Source organism: Dysidea avara, chromosome 9, assembly GCF_963678975.1.
Source record: "Dysidea avara chromosome 9, odDysAvar1.4, whole genome shotgun sequence".
NCBI lineage: Eukaryota > Metazoa > Porifera > Demospongiae > Dictyoceratida > Dysideidae > Dysidea > Dysidea avara.
This window is the reverse complement of record NC_089280.1, coordinates 26458912-26476658: the sequence shown is the minus strand read 5'-3', so window position 1 is coordinate 26476658 and position 17747 is coordinate 26458912. Positions and strand designations below refer to the sequence as shown.

General features: G+C 39.8%; 3 protein-coding genes across 3 annotated transcripts; all 3 read left to right on the top strand.

Annotated features, from left to right (window-relative positions):
* Nucleotides 1-5876: 5876 nt before the first annotated feature.
* On the top strand, nt 5877-11875 carry LOC136267620 (uncharacterized). The gene is made up of 2 exons (XM_066062779.1): nt 5877-6618; nt 10374-11875. Exons 1-2 carry the CDS (start codon nt 5877-5879, stop codon nt 11873-11875), a joined length of 2244 nt encoding a protein of 747 aa, XP_065918851.1.
* A 343-nt stretch (nt 11876-12218) lies between these two features.
* LOC136267619 (uncharacterized) lies at nt 12219-13400 on the top strand. Its single transcript, XM_066062778.1, has one exon. It carries the CDS (start codon nt 12219-12221, stop codon nt 13398-13400), a length of 1182 nt encoding a protein of 393 aa, XP_065918850.1.
* Nucleotides 13401-13441: 41 nt separating this feature from the next.
* Nucleotides 13442-13922, top strand: LOC136267618 (uncharacterized). The gene is made up of 2 exons (XM_066062777.1): nt 13442-13448; nt 13492-13922. Exons 1-2 carry the CDS (start codon nt 13442-13444, stop codon nt 13920-13922), a joined length of 438 nt encoding a protein of 145 aa, XP_065918849.1.
* The last annotated feature ends 3825 nt before the right edge of the window (nt 13923-17747 follow it).

Sequence of the window (17747 nt, the reverse complement as noted above, 5' to 3'; positions counted from 1 at the left end):
TGTTGTTGAGTTTTGTGCTTAGTTGTCAGTGTTATTAATGCTCACATGATCACACACACCTAGGTGTAGCACCACAATAAGGGTGACCCGTTGAGGTAATTTGTATACCTGTTCCAACAAAACATTTTGAGCACGTTCTAAAAGTTTTCTTAGCATTCAAATAGCTAAAATGACGACCAGTAGGTGAGACAATTCTACCACTATTGCAGTTGTACAATACTGCTACCCACTGTGTCACCATCAGCATATCATACCCAGAGAGAAAGACCAGATAACTGTTTCATTAGAGGGACAAGACTAATGGTATACATTGGTACAGCCTGGCAATGTAGCTCCTTGTGCAGAACCCTCACATGGCTAAAGTGTGTTACCATCAAGAAACAGAGAGGCAGCATTATGATTGAAAGATTTTAGTAGCAGTGGTTGCAAGTGGTGGGTACAGATGAAACATGTTTAAGAGGACAGCATGTCTATTAAGCTATTGAGAGAGTTAAATGTGTTAGATGCATCCACTTGTAATACTCCTTCAGTACGGTAATCTCCCACATTGCGTGAACTGCTGATTCACAACCTCCTTGCTGACAGGCAAGACAGTCAGCAGCCGGCACTTGGAGAATGGACTTGGGAATCAAGCAATGTGAACTTCCCTGATTCCAACAGTGCATGCGTGAATCCCAAAATTCTTATCAATATCTACAAGGGGTTGCAATGCTTCTGGATAAACAAAATGTAGCAATTTTCCCTGCAATCAAAATAAGTGAGTGGCACAAATCAGAGGAAGCATTGTGAAGGGATGTACACAAATTCAGCCAGCTGTAAGCATCAAGCCCAGAAGGACTTGCTACTCCATCAACATGTCAACACAGTCATAATTGACAGGACACGAGCAATCTAGAAGAGGAACACCAGGAGCAACAAGGGCCTCAGAACAAGCAGGGTGTTTCTTAACAAGTTCATCAAGGACACTAGAATCCCCAACAGAAGCTAACAAAGAAAGGAAGGACCCATGGGAATTGTACATAAGTATCTGCAATGTAGCCTTTACCTTACGTTAAAATAAGCAAAACACGAGCATTATTTCCTGAGTTTTTACAGAATGGGTACAATGTAAATGATGCTGGATAGTAACACCCTCAACCACCAAAGCATCAATATCAGTTTAACTGGAGTGATATTGGTTTCTTCAAATAAGGAGTGCAATCACAAGGGGGTCATTCCATGTCAAATCAACAAGGAATTTAGGGTCACCTCTCGGATTTTGATGAAACTTGGTGTGTTTGTATTACCTATGGTGCTTATCACTCATGCAAATTTTTAGCTCCATACATTCCATAGTTTCTGATTTATGACCACAAATATTATGAATATTTCATGAAAATTTGGTCCATCTCTTGTTACAAAATCAACTGTAACTTTGTACTGTGTAAATATTTTTAAACACACTTTTCAGTGATGGAAGACTGTTGATTGACCTTTCCAGTGATCCCTAAATTATGGGATATCTACTTAATTATGGTTCAAAAGTACTTCATTGAAAACTTTAATCCCTTATATTTTGAAAAATGCTGCTTGAAATTTTTCGAATTCTTTTATGAATAATGATTGGGTCATAGTCTATGTTTGATAAAATTTTTGTGGTGGGACCACAATGGGCTCAAGAGATATAATGAATTATGTTGTGGTATGCAGTGGAATTTGCAGTCTATTATTGCTGTATTGGAGTGTACACCTCCAATAACCACTTACAACAAGGCCATGCCAAGTTTGTCTTACAGAGTGAAGGTGTCTAGGTACATTGCAACCTGTATTAATGACCACCTGTATTGAAAGACCATCTATAAGCTGTAACTAATTTATACTTTAATTGGATATTAATGTATAGCACCAAAGCATCAACCCTTTCTAGCAAATCCAAAAATGGTCCTTATTAGACAGGTTGACTATAAATGAGATTATCATGCGTCCATAAACACATTAATGTTGTACCATCTCTTCAGTTACACCTTATTTATTAAGTAAAATCTTGTCGTAGTGCACTCACATACATATCCCCACTCTACACTATTCAAGTTACGTACATGGCTGCATAGGTACAATAGACCTCCTCAAAAAGGATACCTGGGCACCTTAATAGCCTCATGATCTTACTTTATAATTGTACGTACATTTTGGGCCCAAGACAAGTCTGTGGTTTCTCAAAAATGAACACTTCATCAATGGTCCAGGGAATAGAATAGTTACACTATATACAGTAGATGCATTACTTGTACCAAGAGTTTTTATATTATTAACACTTGCTTGCACCTCAATATGTGATTTATAGTACTGTAATTACTAAAATGGTTTTTCAAAGTATTTTGGGTTGACGCTTTGAAGATCAGTACAGGCAAATGTTAAGTATGTGGTCAGCATGTCCTATGTGAGTATGTGCATGAGTTTATAACTTGATCTTCAAAGTGGTCATGAATGTAAAGTAATGTAGTAATTAATTTCACATATTGAGGTACAATTAATGCATGTATGGTAAAACCCCTCCATTGCTAGGAACATAATAAAGTGCTCATATTACAGAAGCCACAGACGTATCTTGGTCTAAATGTATGTGCACCACTAGAGTGGGAGTACAGTGTATAAACAGGTGTCCTGGTTATCAAGATATCCAGGTATCCCTTCTGAGGAGTTCTGTTGTATGTATCTATGTAGCCACATACGCAACTTAAATATGGCTAAGTCTACTACAGTGGTATTCAACTTAATAAAGAAGGTATTTGTGAAGAGATAGTACATTTACATGATGTTCATGGACACATGGTGGTCAGATCACAGTAATTTATAGTCAACCTGTCTAATAAGGACCATTTTTAGATTTGCTAGAAAGGGTTGATGCTTTGGTGCTATACATTAATGAAGTATAACTTAACTGCAGCACATAGATGGCCTTTCAATACAGGTGGTCACTAATACAGATTGCAATGCACCTAGACACCTTCACTCTGTAAGACAAACTTGGCATGGCCTTGTTGTAAGTGGTTATTGGAGGTGTACACTCCATTACAGCAATAATAGATGGCAATTTCCACCGCATACCACAACATAATTCATTATATCTCTTGAGCCCATTGTGGTCCCACCACAAAAATTTTATCAAACATAGACTATGACCCAATCATTATTCACAAAAGAATTCGAAAAATTTCAAGCAGCATTTTTCAAAATATAAGGGATTAAAGTTTTCAATGAAGTACTTTTGAACCATAATTAAGTAGATATCCCATAATTTAGGGATCACTGGAAAGGTCAATCAACAGTCTTCCATCACTGAAAATTGTGTTTACAAATATTTACACAGTACAAGGTTGCAATTGATTTTGTAACAAGAGATGGACCAAATTTTCATGACATATTCAAAATATTTGTGGTCATAAATCAGAAACTATGGAATGTATGGAGCTAAAAATTTGCATGAGTGATAAGCACCACAGGTACTACAAACATACCAAGTTTCGTCAAAATCCAAGAGGTGACCCTAAATTCCTTGTTGATTTGACACGGAATGACCCTTAAGCAATATTCACTTTGAGGTTTAAATTTCAAAAGAACAAACAGGTAAGAGTACATAGCAGAAAGAGATCACTGTATTACAGCATTACTCTAATTATAGTATTTATGCTCTAATATAACACTCACTGACTGTTCTATTAGAGTATTCATATATCAACATTGTCTAGGTGCAGTATTGTATCATGATACTCATTTATGGTATCGATATATTGCTGTATTGATATGTATCACAGATCCCTAATACTGAATTAACTATGCGTTGTCTTTTTTGCAGCATTTACAGGTAGGGTCAACCACTTAGCCAACAACACTATTTGTCTCAAAATACTTGTTTACACAGTGGCCCCACTTGGTTAACCTCCTAGCAACAAAACATTGTTATATATGTCAACTAGAGTAACCATGCAGGTGAGAACCATAGCTTACACCCAATCTTCCCTGACCTGACAATGTCAAACCAAAAAGGAATAGGGCAGCAATCTTGCTAATTGGTTAAGGTAGCAGTTAACTAGTTGTTGCCATTGCAAATGAATCCATGTCACACCACAAAATTTATTAATTGCATCATGTGATCAGTGTTTACGCAATAATTAAATGACTGTTGCAAGTGCTAATGCTCATGGCCTTGTAATAAGAAGAAATTTGTTACTGTTTTGTTAGTATCTACTAAAGCAGGAGCTTATGAGCTGCCGAAGGAGCATGAAACTCGGTGCCATCACAATCCAAATTACGTCACATCATTTGAAATAAATTGGATACGACACGCGCGAATATTATGTAATTGGCATGTGTCATTCCATGTGCAGTAATGAACGCCCCAGCTAACCAGTGTTGGAGAGGAGTACGCTTCACCGTTGCCATGCATGGGTCACTGCCAGTCGCCTTCCTGTACTTCTTCTGTGACACCTTGGTGTTCCCTCATTGTTGAAGTGTACACGCTTTGGCGACGGTTCAGTCATGTACTTAGGCCTCCTCGACAATGAACATGGCCTGCTATGGCTGAGCTCGGGATACTACCACCCCTTGATATTTCGTCACGTGCAATTCCGTATACGGCTTCCAATAACGAGATTTTAGTTTCCTTATAAGGAAACTAATCGGCAAACAATTTGGATTGTGATGGCACCTGGCAGGCAGCGTAAGTTTCATGCTCCTTTGCCGCCTTCGGCAGCTCATAAGCTCCTGACTAAAGTAAGTCGATTTTTTTAGAATCTTTGTTCATGGGGATTCAAGTTCTTCATGCGAAACTTCGGCGATGCACGTCATTTATGGTTTAGTATGGTATAATACAATTTTACTACAATTTTCCGCATCAGATTTTCTTTTATACTAGTGAGGGAGACCTCTGTATTAGAAGGGACCTAAAATCTGCTGTAACGTCGACAAGCAATACAATTTTTTTCTTGAAATGTGGCCCTACTACAAATAGCATTTGCTTATTGTACACTCGAGTTGGCCAAAAACTTTTAAATACCATAGCTGTGTTTCAGTCTGGCATAGGTTGAAGTTGTATTCATTGTGCCCTGCTTACGCTGCTAAAAAAAAATCCCACAATTGATTTGGCCTTAATGCACAACAAGCTTTACATAAACTGACCAATAGTATTTTCGCATGCTGTTACAGTCAGTTCTATAGTGTCGTTGGTCAACATCTGGTGGCCAACAACACCATGTCCAACATTAGTCTCGTGCAGCAAAACCATCTTTTTTTCATTTTGTGATTGAGATGAGTAAAAGCAAGAGCTTGGTAAAAGGCACAATAACAAAAGAAAAAAAAAGTGATTTGGTATAGCCCAGCAGTTATAGCTTAGTCTTACAAAGCTAAAACTCATATAGAATAGATTTTTGTGAGTTAAGTACGCATTGCAGTCTATCAAGCAAACGCATAAGTTGAGTGTTCAGTAATACAAGTTGGACACTAAGAACTTGTCAAGCACAGAAAATTTAAATATTCCAGCAACACTTTGGCTGCACTACTATTCAAGATATTGCATTAACTCTGTACTGTACACACATTTCAAGCCCCACAAGCAATCTTAGTTTCATACATGCGCCACCTATGCAAACTCACAAGTGAGTAAGTTCTATTGCAACATTTATTAAAGTTTTTTAGTTGTAAACATGACAATAATTTCATTACATCTGTTCATGTTGATACACACATGCATACATTTTATGTCTTCATGATGTCATTTGTATTTCCCCAATAATTCCCTTCACTATACAAAGCACAATACACAACACGTGACTCAGCACTATTGCAGTATAAAAGAGATCACATTGTGAGGTGATCACTAGTTCATCAGTAGCTCTACAATGACTACTACTACTATTACTACAATAATACTATCACTGGTTATTGGGATATTGCCCCTCTCCAGTGGCCAGAAAACAAATATCGGTCTCATCAGCAATTGCTGTGATCTAGGCTATGGTCGTTTCACCTTCTCCAGGAAGACTAGAGAGTCAGGAATTTATGTCATTCCCAATGTCTGCAGGGATGATCATTTGGAGGCTGAGGCTTATTGTGACACTATCAATGGAGGAGGAGGATGGTTAGTGGTACAGAGGAGACAAGATGGAACTGAAGACTTTAACAGGACCTGGGTTGAGTATGAAGATGGATTTGGAAAGTTGACTGGAGAGTTTTGGTATGGACTGAGAGCCCTCCATTGTCTCACTGGTCAAGGTGGTTGGGAAATGAGAATGGACATCAAGTTAGCTAATGGTACTAAAGTCTTCCTCCATTATGAACAGTTTAAAGTTGCATCAGCTAAAGACAAGTACAAACTAACTGTTGGAGGATTCCAGGGGACCACTACTGATCCAATGGCATACAGCAATGGGATGAATTTCACCACTAAAGACAGCGATAGTGATATAGATTACAGAAACTGTGCATTATCTAGTGGTCCCAGTGTACCTCATGGAGGATGGTGGCATAAAGGCTGCTGGCGTGTAAACCCCAACAACTTCTACAAACAATACTGGGGAGTTTACCTCAACAACAACTGGCACACTCTACCATTTGTGGAGATGAAGATCAGACCAGTTCAATGTAACATTTAACACACAACACTCACACAATGTACACATGTAGTCTAGTGTGGTATTGTTGTTGTACATTTCTTGTCATTGGAAATTTTCTTAGTTTTACTATTATGGTGAATCTTGTATATTATGGTGAATCTTGTATAAATGGTCACACGCAGTATAAATTGGTGTTACAATGCAATATCACAGGTAACACAAGTATCACAACCTTTTGGCAATAACCTGCGAGTTACTTGCATCACAGTTAATTTTAGCAACTTACTGGTCTCAATAAACCAAATGGAGGATGGTGGTTTAACAGATACTGCTGGGATGTAAATCCTAACAACTTTTACAAGCAAATGTGGGGAGTTCTTCTTAATGGAAGCAACAACTGGTACAATCTACTATTTGTGGAGATGAAGATCAGACCAGTTCAGTGTAACATTTAACACACAACACTCACACAGTATACACACGTGGTCTAGTGTGGTATTGCTTTATTTTGCAAACTTGTATCATAACAAATTTCCATTTAAATAGTTTTCATATAATTGTTATACCACGGCTGCAAGGGATTTGGCTGATATATACACCCAAGGCCCAGCTGAGGGTTCGAAGCTTTGTGATCATGAATAATTAATGATGGGTGTACACCCATATGGTCTCACACTTTGTTGTAACTGTAGTACAGGCTCTAGTACAACTGCTTAGACTACAAAATATACCAACATTTGTCAATGATGGTTGCATGCTTCCATGACATTTTGACTGATTAGCATCCATAGTAACAAAGCTTTGGATGGATAAAACTACCTTTGAAGGTTACAAAACCTCCAAAGGTTACAAATCTTTCAAAGCTTTGTTCCAACCCTCAGCAAATCCCAAGTAGTCATGGTATAAGAGTCATTCCATGTCAAACCAACAAGGAATTTAGGGTCACCTCTCGGATTTTGATGAAACTTGGTATGTTTGTAGTACCTGTGGTGCTTATCACTCATGCAAATTTTTAGCTCCATACATTCCATAGTTTCTGATTTATGACCATAAATATTTTGAATATTTCATGAAAATTTGGTCCATCTCTAGTTATAAAATCAACTGCAACTTTACACTGTGTAAATATTTTTAAACACAATTTTCACTGATGGAAGACTGTTGATTGACCTTTCCAGTGATCCCTAAATTATGGGATATCTACTTAATTATGGTTCAAAAGTACTTCATTGAAAACTATTCTATATATATAAAGCTGAAAATGTCTGTCTGTCTGTCTGTCTGACGGTCACGCTGCTTACTCACCAGACTTGGCGCGAATCGACATAGTCTGTGCTGATAATGAAGCGCTCATCATCCGCCTACTCTAAGATTGTTATCACGAGTTCACGCGTGCTTCCGTTCGGTCTCTACAGCGCGTAGAAGGCCAAGGTGTAGAGAAAACTTGAGCAACATTCCTTTGAAAACCACAGCACATACTGTTCAGGTGGTAGAACGCCTGACTAGCGTGCAAGAGGTCGTGGGTTCAAATCCACGTGTTGACAGATTTTTTTCTTTCTACTTAGTACCTTTTTGTGAACACCTTTTTAAAACACGGCTTTTAGCTCATCATATCTTGGCATGCAAAGCACGTATCGAGGCGGGACTTCAGCGAAATTAAACGCCCATCATCTGGCAACTCGAGTGTTGTTGTAGCAAATCAATACGTGCTTTTGTTCGCTCTTTATAGGGCGATGAAGGCACTGGTGTAGGGAAGGATCACTGAAAAGTTGAGCTACATTCCTGTCTAAACCACTGATAAACAACTGTGGCGATTTGTGCACCTCCCTTAACCCCAAGTTATTATAACCTTCCAGGGTTCAATCCCCGCCTAGGTCATAACTTTTTTTTTCACTTTTGGGACCTTTTTGATGCACCTTTTTGCTCTATCTGTTCCATGCAAGTCTTCATCTACAAACTCTTATGATCAGTTTTTCAGCACTGGCACTGAATTACCTCACATAATAGGGACTCTTATAGCACTTTTGGGACAGGGTAGACTAATTGTCTACATATTTGTCCATCTGTGTGTTGGTCCAGTGTGTTGTATTAGAGTAGGTAAAAGCTTCTTTCATCAGTATCCAGAATATCTACATCTTTGTTTTAAGCACATAGGTGTGCACTGACATGAAAAACTGTTTGTTCAGACTTACCTCAATACTGCTGTAGTAATAGGCAGCTTGCATGATTGAACAAATACTACTGTGCATCTGAAAAATGATAATACTGGAACCATGCAGATCCATAGTTTACACCGAGGAACTGCATCTGACCTGGCACAACTGTTTCACTATCCTGCTTACATGCTTTCACTCTAAAGATTCATACATTACCTTATTGGTCAATTACACTGCAGGTGTTTCAAAACTGGGTTTTTGTATGGCAAGAGGTATATGTGTCACTGCAACATCAGAACTGAAAGTGCATAGGACAAGTTCTGAACCTTTGCTTGCCATGCAGTAACTATAACTGCAAATTGTGTTGACTTTAAATTATGCTCAAGTTCATTTCTCTTTGTGACAGTCGGTAAGGTAAACATCAAAATGTAGAAACTGAAACTGTACCGTGTGTACACAACCTGTATGTAATGTAGGGTATACTGTATACAATTGCCTTAGCTCACATGCAGTTTAACTAATTAGCTAGCCTTGCATGCATGCTTCACTATAAATTATTATGTACTGCATAAGGATCATGTACTTTAAAGCACTATCGACATACATGCTACACAGCAAATATAGGACACTAATATTTATGCTTGGTTCCCAATATATTAATTATTGTTGCATTAGTTCTCATGTAAAGCAGCAAAGGTTTCGTTTGTTCTATACAGCACGCTGAAGTCACTGGTAGGGAAGATGCACTGAATAATTAAACTACATTCCTGTCAAAACCACAAACAATAAACTTTAATGTTTTGCATCATTAATGACATAAGAAAACCTCATGCTCTTTAAAAAATGTGACATCACCATGTACCCTACATAGCTACATTAGCAGTGCTGGTGTTTAATGCTTAGTCCCTCTTCGTGGCATTAAAATGTTTAATGTGGAGATGGTCCTGCACATAGGGCAGGTACCAATGCTAGTATATCTATTCTATCTATCTATCTATATATATAAAGCTGAAAAGCTGTCTGTCTGTCTGTCTGTCTGACGGTCACGCTGCTTACTCACCAGACTTGGCACGAATCGACATAGTCTGTGCTGATAATGAAGCGCTCATCATCCGCCTACTCTAAGATTGTTATCACGAGTTCACGCGTGCTTCCGTTCGGTCTCTACAGCGCGTAGAAGGCCAAGGTGTAGAGAAAACTTGAGCAACATTCCTTTGAAAACCACAGCACATACTGTTCAAGTGGTAGAACGCCTGACTAGCGTGTAAGAGGTCGTGGGTTCAAATCCACGTGTTGACAGATTTTTTTCTTTCTACTCAGTACCTTTTTGTGAACACCTTTTTAAAACACGACTTATTATTATTATTATTATTAATGGACAAAAATTGCTTGGCAGTACAAGACTGTCAAGCTAGGCCGCAGGCCTTTGAGAGTGCCCATATCTTGTTGTTCTCCATAAATCATCAAGATTTTTCTTAAACAATTTTTTAGCTCATCATATCTTGGCACGCAAAGCACGTATTGAGGCGGGACTTTAGCGAAATTAAACGCCCATCATCTGGCAACTCGAGTGTTGTTGTAGCAAATCAATACGTGCTTTACATACGTTTCAAATAGTGTTGTACAGTACAATGCCAAAGCTCAACTGGCGATCAACGTCTTCACTCCAACGAATTCAACGACAAGACAGGAATAAACGATGGCAAGCACAACTACGAGACACAGCATGCTCGAAGAGAAGCCCGTCCAGACCCGGTAACAAGAAATGAAGAACAACTACGAGACACAGCTGCTCGAAGAGAAGCCCGTCTAGACCCGGTAACAAGAAATGAGGAACAACTACGAGACACAGCTGCTCGAAGAGAAGCCCGTCTAGATCCGGTAACAAGAAATGAGGAACAACTACGAGACACAGCTGCTCGAAGAGAAGCCCGTCTAGACCCGGTAACAAGAAATGAAGAACAACTACGAGACACAGCTGCTCGAAGAGAAGCCCGTCTAGATCCGGTAACGAGAAGTGAAGAACTGCAACGAGACACAGCTGCTCGAAGTGAAGCCCGTCTAGACCCGATAACGAGAAGCGAAGAACAGCAAAGAGATGCAGCTGCTCGAAGAGATGCCCGCCTAGAGCCAACCACAAGGAGGGAGGAGCGACAGCACGACCAACTGCAGCACCAGCTGGCAAGAGCTGATCCACTATACCGTGCACAAGAGCAGCAGATGGAGAACACACAAAGACATCAGGTACATGCAAGCACACACCTTAGCTTTAGATGCCTTAATTACCAGCCACACAATTTCTTTAGCACAACTGATGTAGGCACACTTAGCATAGAATGTTCACATTGTGATGCATTAAAGTTTCCTGGGGAAACCGAGTCCCTTTGTTGTTCAAAAGGTAATGTCCAACTAGAGCCATTCCCTCAACCACAGCCGTTCTTACTGCACCTGTATGAGGGTACAGGTAGTGATGGTAAACATTTTCTAAACAACATACGTAAATATAATTGTGCATTCCAAATGACCAGCTTTGGTTGTAATGAGATAGCTTTCCCTGGCTTCAACCCCTCCTTTAAAATACAGGGTCAGGTATACCATCGTATTGGTAGCATGGTTCCCTCAACAGGTGAGTCCCCAAAATTTTGTCAAATTTATTTCATTGACGATCAGGAATCTCAAGTGGCCACTAGGTGTCAAATAGTTGATGGGTTAAGGCCAGACATTGTTAGTGGTATTAATCACCTATTGTATCATGACAACCACTATGTACAGCTTTTTAAAGTGGCTAAAGAAATATTTGACCAGCAGGATGAGCCAATAAATATTAAAATTGTTATCAATGAAACAAAGAGACCTACAGGTGAGCACTCCAGGAGGTACAATAGTCCCATGTGTGATGAGGTAGGTGTGTTGATGCCTAATGAAAATGCAAACAATAGAGACATAGTGTTGCACTACAGGGATGGTGGCTTGCATAGTATTTCAGAACTGCACAGGGGCTATGATCCACTGCAGTACCCACTGATTTTCTCTCATGGTACTGATGGATGGCACATCAACCTAAAACTAGCTAATAACAAAAAATTAACGGCTTTAGTGTATTACCGCTACCAAGAGTTCATAATATAGAGAGGGAGGGAGAGTGTCCAACACTGTATTACCTGGTCAAAACACACTGCGTTCAAAGATTGCATCATATCCTGAATATTTCAGTATACTTCAGTATAATTCCATACAAATTCGTCACCTGGCTTCACCTACTGAAGAGCGTTGATAGGTGTTGATTTATCAAAGGGAAGCATTCTTAGTGCTTTGCTTTAATAGAATTAACACTCTTTCAATAGTGATTTAATAAGCTTTGGTGCTGATAGTCATTGCGCAATCTTTGAACGCAGTGTGTTTTGACCAGGTAATACAGTGTTGGATACTCTCCCTCCCTCTCTATATTATGAACTCTTGCCGCTACCACATCATGGTAAGGCAAAATGTATCTGTGTTGCTTAGGGCTAAGCGACTATTCCAACAGTTCTTGGTAGATGCCTACTGTAAAATTGAAACTGAACGGTTACAATTTCTGAGACGTGAGCAGAAGGCACTCTGTGCTGACTGTTATCAGGATCTACGAGATGCAATCGTAGATGGGGATGGGGACCCTAGCAATGTAGGTCGTAGGATTATCCTTCCATCGACATTCACAGGTGGGCCACGCTACATGCATGAGCGCCAACAAGATGCCATGACTTACGTTAGGAAATATGTTCACCCTGATTTATTTATAACCATGACATGTAATCCCAATTGGCCTGAAATTAAAAATAGTTTGCTTCCAGGTCAGGAGCCCAAGGATCGTCCAGACTTAGTGGCTCGAGTGTTTAGACTAAAGATTAAGAAAATGTTAGAAATGTTAAAAACCGATATGATTTTTGGAAAACCACAGGTTTGGCTGTACTCAGTAGAATGGCAAAAGCGTGGTCTACCACATGCTCATTTCTTGGTGTGGTTAATTCCAGAACACAAGATAACACCTGATAAGATTGATGACATCGTATGTGCTGAAATCCCTGACCTGGCTATTGACCCTGACTTGCACCAGATTGTAATGTCCAACATGGTGCATGGACCCTGTGGTAGCATCAATCCTACGTCTCCTTGCATGGAGCATGGCCACTGTAGTAAGAAATACCCAAAACCATTCATATCTGAGACCCAACAAGGTACTGATAGCTACCCAATGTACAGGAGGAGAAACCCTGAAGATGGTGGACAGGTAAGTACCATCACCATGAATGTACGAGGCAGTCGCTGTACTCAGGACATTGACAACAGGTGGGTAGTGCCGTACAACAAGTTTTTGTTGCGAGCTTTAAACTGCCACTGCAATGTTGAATTGTGCATGTCCATCAATTCCATCAAGTATGTACTCAAGTATGTACACAAAGGTTGTGACCAGGCAACATTTGCTCTGCGCTCAAATCAGGTGGATGAGATCTCCGAGTATCAGAATGCTCGCTACATCAGCAGCCGCGAAGCTGCCTGGAGGATACTGGAGTTCCCCATCCATGAGAGGTTCCCTACTGTACAGCAACTTGCTGTTCATTTAGAAAATGGCCAGCGAGTTTACTTCACTGAAGACACCGCGAGGGACCAAGCTTAGGGAGACCCTCCAAAGACCACCTTGACTGAATTTTTCACATTATGTCAAGTTGACAACTTTGCCAAGACATTGTTGTATGTTGATGTTCCAGAGTACTACACATGGAACAACAAGTCTTGGCACAGGAGAAAACAGGGAACACATGTGGCTGGATATCCTGGTGTTAAGCAAGCTCAAGCCTTAGGTAGGGTCTACACCATCAGCCCACGTCAAGGAGAATGCTTTTATCTACGTTTGTTGTTGCATAATGTTAAGGCTCCACAGTCATTTGCTGATCTGAGGACTGTTGATGGTGATCTCTGTAGTTCCTTCCGTGAGGCATGCCTCAAGTTGGGTCTTCTTGAAGATGACAATCAGTATCACTTGGCTATGGAGGAGGCGGCAGTCAGCAACTCACCAGCAAGTCTTCGCACCCTCTTTGCAGTGATACTGGCCTGGTGTGAACCATCCAACCCACTGGAGATATATGACAACCACAAGGAAGCAATGGCAGAAGCATGCATAACCCATACCTGCACGTAGGGCAGGTAACAATGCTAGTATAAAGCTGAAAGGCTGTCTGTCTGTCTGTCTGTCTGACGGTCACGCTGCTTACTCACCAGACTTGGCGCGAATTGACATGGTCTGTGCTGATAATGAAGCGCTCATCATCCGCCTACTCTAAGATTGTTATCACGAGTTCACGCGTGCTTCCGTTCGGTCTCTACAGCGCGTAGAAGGCCAAGGTGTAGAGAAAACTTGAGCAACATTCCTTTGAAAACCACAGCACATACTGTTCAAGTGGTAGAACGCCTGACTAGCGTGTAAGAGGTCGTGGGTTCAAAGCCACGTGTTGACAGATTTTTTTCTTTCTACTCAGTACCTTTTTGTGAACACCTTTTTAAAACACGACTTTTAGCTCATCATATCTTGGCATGCAAAGCACGTATCGAGGCGGGACTTTAGCGAAATTAAACGCCCATCATCTGGCAACTCGAGTGTTGTTGTAGCAAATCAATACGTGCTTTTGTTCGCTCTTTATAGAGCGATGAAGGCACTGGTGTAGGGAAGGATCACTGAAAAGTTGAGCTACATTCCTGTCAAAACCACTGATAAACAACTGTGGCGATTTGTGCACCTCCCTTAACCCCAAGTTATTGATAACCCAGCCAGAGTTCAATCCCCGCCTAGGTCATAACTGTTTTTCACTTTTGGGACCTTTTTGATGCACGTTTTTGCTCTATCTGTTCCATGCAAGTCTTCATCTACAAACTCTTATGCTCAGTTTTTCAGCACTGGCACTGAATTACCTCACATAATAGGGACTCTTATAGCACTTTTGGGACAGGCAGACAAATTGCCAACATATTTGTCCATCTGTGTGTTGGTCCAGTGTGTTGTATTAGAGTAGGTAAAAGCTTCTTTCATCAGTATCCAGAATATCTACATCTTTGTTTTAAGCACATAGGTGTGCACTGACATGAAAAACTGTTTGTTCAGACTTACCTCAATACTGCTGTAGTAATAGACAGCTTGCATGATTGAACAAATACTACTGTGCATCTGAAAAATGAAAATACTGGAACCATGCAGATCCATAGTTTACACCGAGGAACTGCATCTGACCTGGCACAACTGTTTCACTATCCTGCTTACATGCTTTCACTCTAAAGATTCATACATTACCTTATTGATCAATTACACTGCAGGTGTTTCAAAACTGGGTTTTTGTATGGCAAGAGGTATATGTGTCACTGCAACATCAGAACTGAAAGTGCATAGGACAAGTTCTGAACCTTTGCTTGCCATGCAGTAACTATAACTGCAAATTGTGTTGACTTTAAATTATGCTCAAGTTCATTTCTCTTTGTGACAGTCGGTAAGGTAAACATCAAAATGTAGAAACTGAAACTGTACCGTGTGTACACAACCTGTATGTAATGTAGGGTATACTGTATATAATTGCCTTAGCTCGCATGCAGTTTAACTAATTAGCTAGCCTTGCATGCATGTTTCACTATAAATTATTATGTACTGCATAAGGATCATGTACTTTAAAGCACTATCGATATACATGCTACACAGCAAATATAGGACACTAATATTTATGCTTGGTTCCCAATATATTAATTATTGTTGCATTAGTTCTCATGTAAAGCAGCAAAGGTTTCGTTTGTTCTATACAGCACGTTGAAGTCACTGGTAGGGAAGATGCACTGAATAATTAAACTACATTCCTGTCAAAACCACAAACAATAAACTTTAGTGTTTTGCATCATTAATGACATAAGAAAACCTCATGCTCTTTAAAAAATGTGACATCACCATGTACCCTACATAGCTACATTAGCAGTGCTGGTGTTTAATGCTTAGTCCCTCTTCGTGGCATTAAAATGTTTAATGTGGAGATGGTCCTGCACATAGTGCAGGTACCAATGCTAGTGCACAATAATTGGGAGTTTCAATCACAAAATACAAAATGTGTTAGAAAAGGAAAGTTGTATTTACATGAATCAATAACCGAACACATTTTTTGGTTAGCGCACTTTAGTATTAAATTTGTGTTTTCACTGAAAGAATTTTCTTTGTTTCTACATGATGCATTTATTGATTCCTATACTATAGTCCAGTTGAACCCCACAGTAAATCATTTATAATATGCTGGCCTATATATATATGCGGACGTGGTGATAGGCTTTGCTAGTAGTGTTATAAAAGAAACAAGCAAACAAGTATAAGGAAAAATTAGGAATTTTAAATTCGATTAGGGATCATGAAAAAAGTAGTGAAACAAGGGAGGTCGCCTACTCCTACAGATATACTAGTGAACATTAAATCCCTAATTCAGTCATGGGTAGTGGGTAGCTATAAGGGATTATGTTCGCTAGTATATCTGCAGATGTAGGCAACCTCCCTTGTTTCCCTGCTTTTTTTATGATCCCTAATTGAATGTGAAATTCATAATTTTTCTTATACTTGTAGTATCTTGAGCACAGTAGGGATATACGACTTCTTATTGTTTTACTGTGATTTAGTATTGTACACTACTCCAGCTTGTAATCTATATCTATCTATATCTTCTATATATATAAAGCTGAAAAGCTGTCTGTCTGTCTGTCTGTCTGTCTGACGGTCACGCTGCTTACTCACCAGACTTGGCGCGAATCGACATAGTCTGTGCTGATAATGAAGCGCTCATCATCCGCCTACTCTAAGATTGTTATCACGAGTTCACGCGTGCTTCCGTTCGGTCTCTACAGCGTGTAGAAGGCCAAGGTGTAGAGAAAACTTGAGCAACATTCCTTTTGAAAACCACAGCACATACTGTTCAAGTGGTAGAACGCCTGACTAGCGTGTAAGAGGTCGTGGGTTCAAATCCACGTGTTGACAGATTTTTTTCTTTCTACTCAGTACCTTTTTGTGAACACCTTTTTAAAACACCACTTTTAGCTCATCATATCTTGGCATGCAAAGCACGTATCGAGGCGGGACTTTAGCGAAATTAAACGCCCATCATCTGGCAACTCGAGTGTTGTTGTAGCAAATCAATACGTGCTTTTGTTCGCTCTTTATAGGGCGATGAAGGCACTGGTGTAGGGAAGGATCACTGAAAAGTTGAGCTACATTCCTGTCTAAACCACTGATAAACAACTGTGGCGATTTGTGCACCTCCCTTAACCCCAAGTTATCATAGGCGGATCTGAGGGGGGGCCAAGGGGTGCTGTGCCCCCCCTGGCCCTTCTCTGGCCCCCCTTGGACCTACAGTACCATATGTATACCAGAAACTAGAATCATGCATTCACACTGCATTTAGAAGTATAGAAAGCCAATTGGCAAATAGAAGACAACGCTTATAAATGTGCCTAACATTTATAGTTAAACTGTACACCGTAAAGAAAGTGAGGCAAATAAATTTGAATTTTGTGCAAGGATCGAGATACTCTAATAGAGCAGTCACTACTCTAATAGAATAGTCGCAATTCTGATGTCATCAATTTACAAATTTTACAAATCGTAACAATGTTAGCTACTCCTTATTTTGATTTGATATACACTTTACCATCAAACAAGTTATCTCAGATAGGCTAACCAATCTTTGTACGCATTGCAAATCATACACTTTTTAAGCTAAGCATTATCAAAAATGCTCTGAAATTCAAACCTGGGAGGTCTGATTTTTAAAATTTTCTCCAACTACAGTTTTACAAACTGTATGTCCATCGTTCATCCAGCTATATGCTGAATAAGGTTATGCAAATGAATATAACTTGTGTTCTAGAATTTCCCCGTAGCTCATAGTAGAATAAACACTGTTGTGCACTAAAACTTCTTGCCCCCCCTTGGCCCCCCCTTGACAGTGTCTCCTAG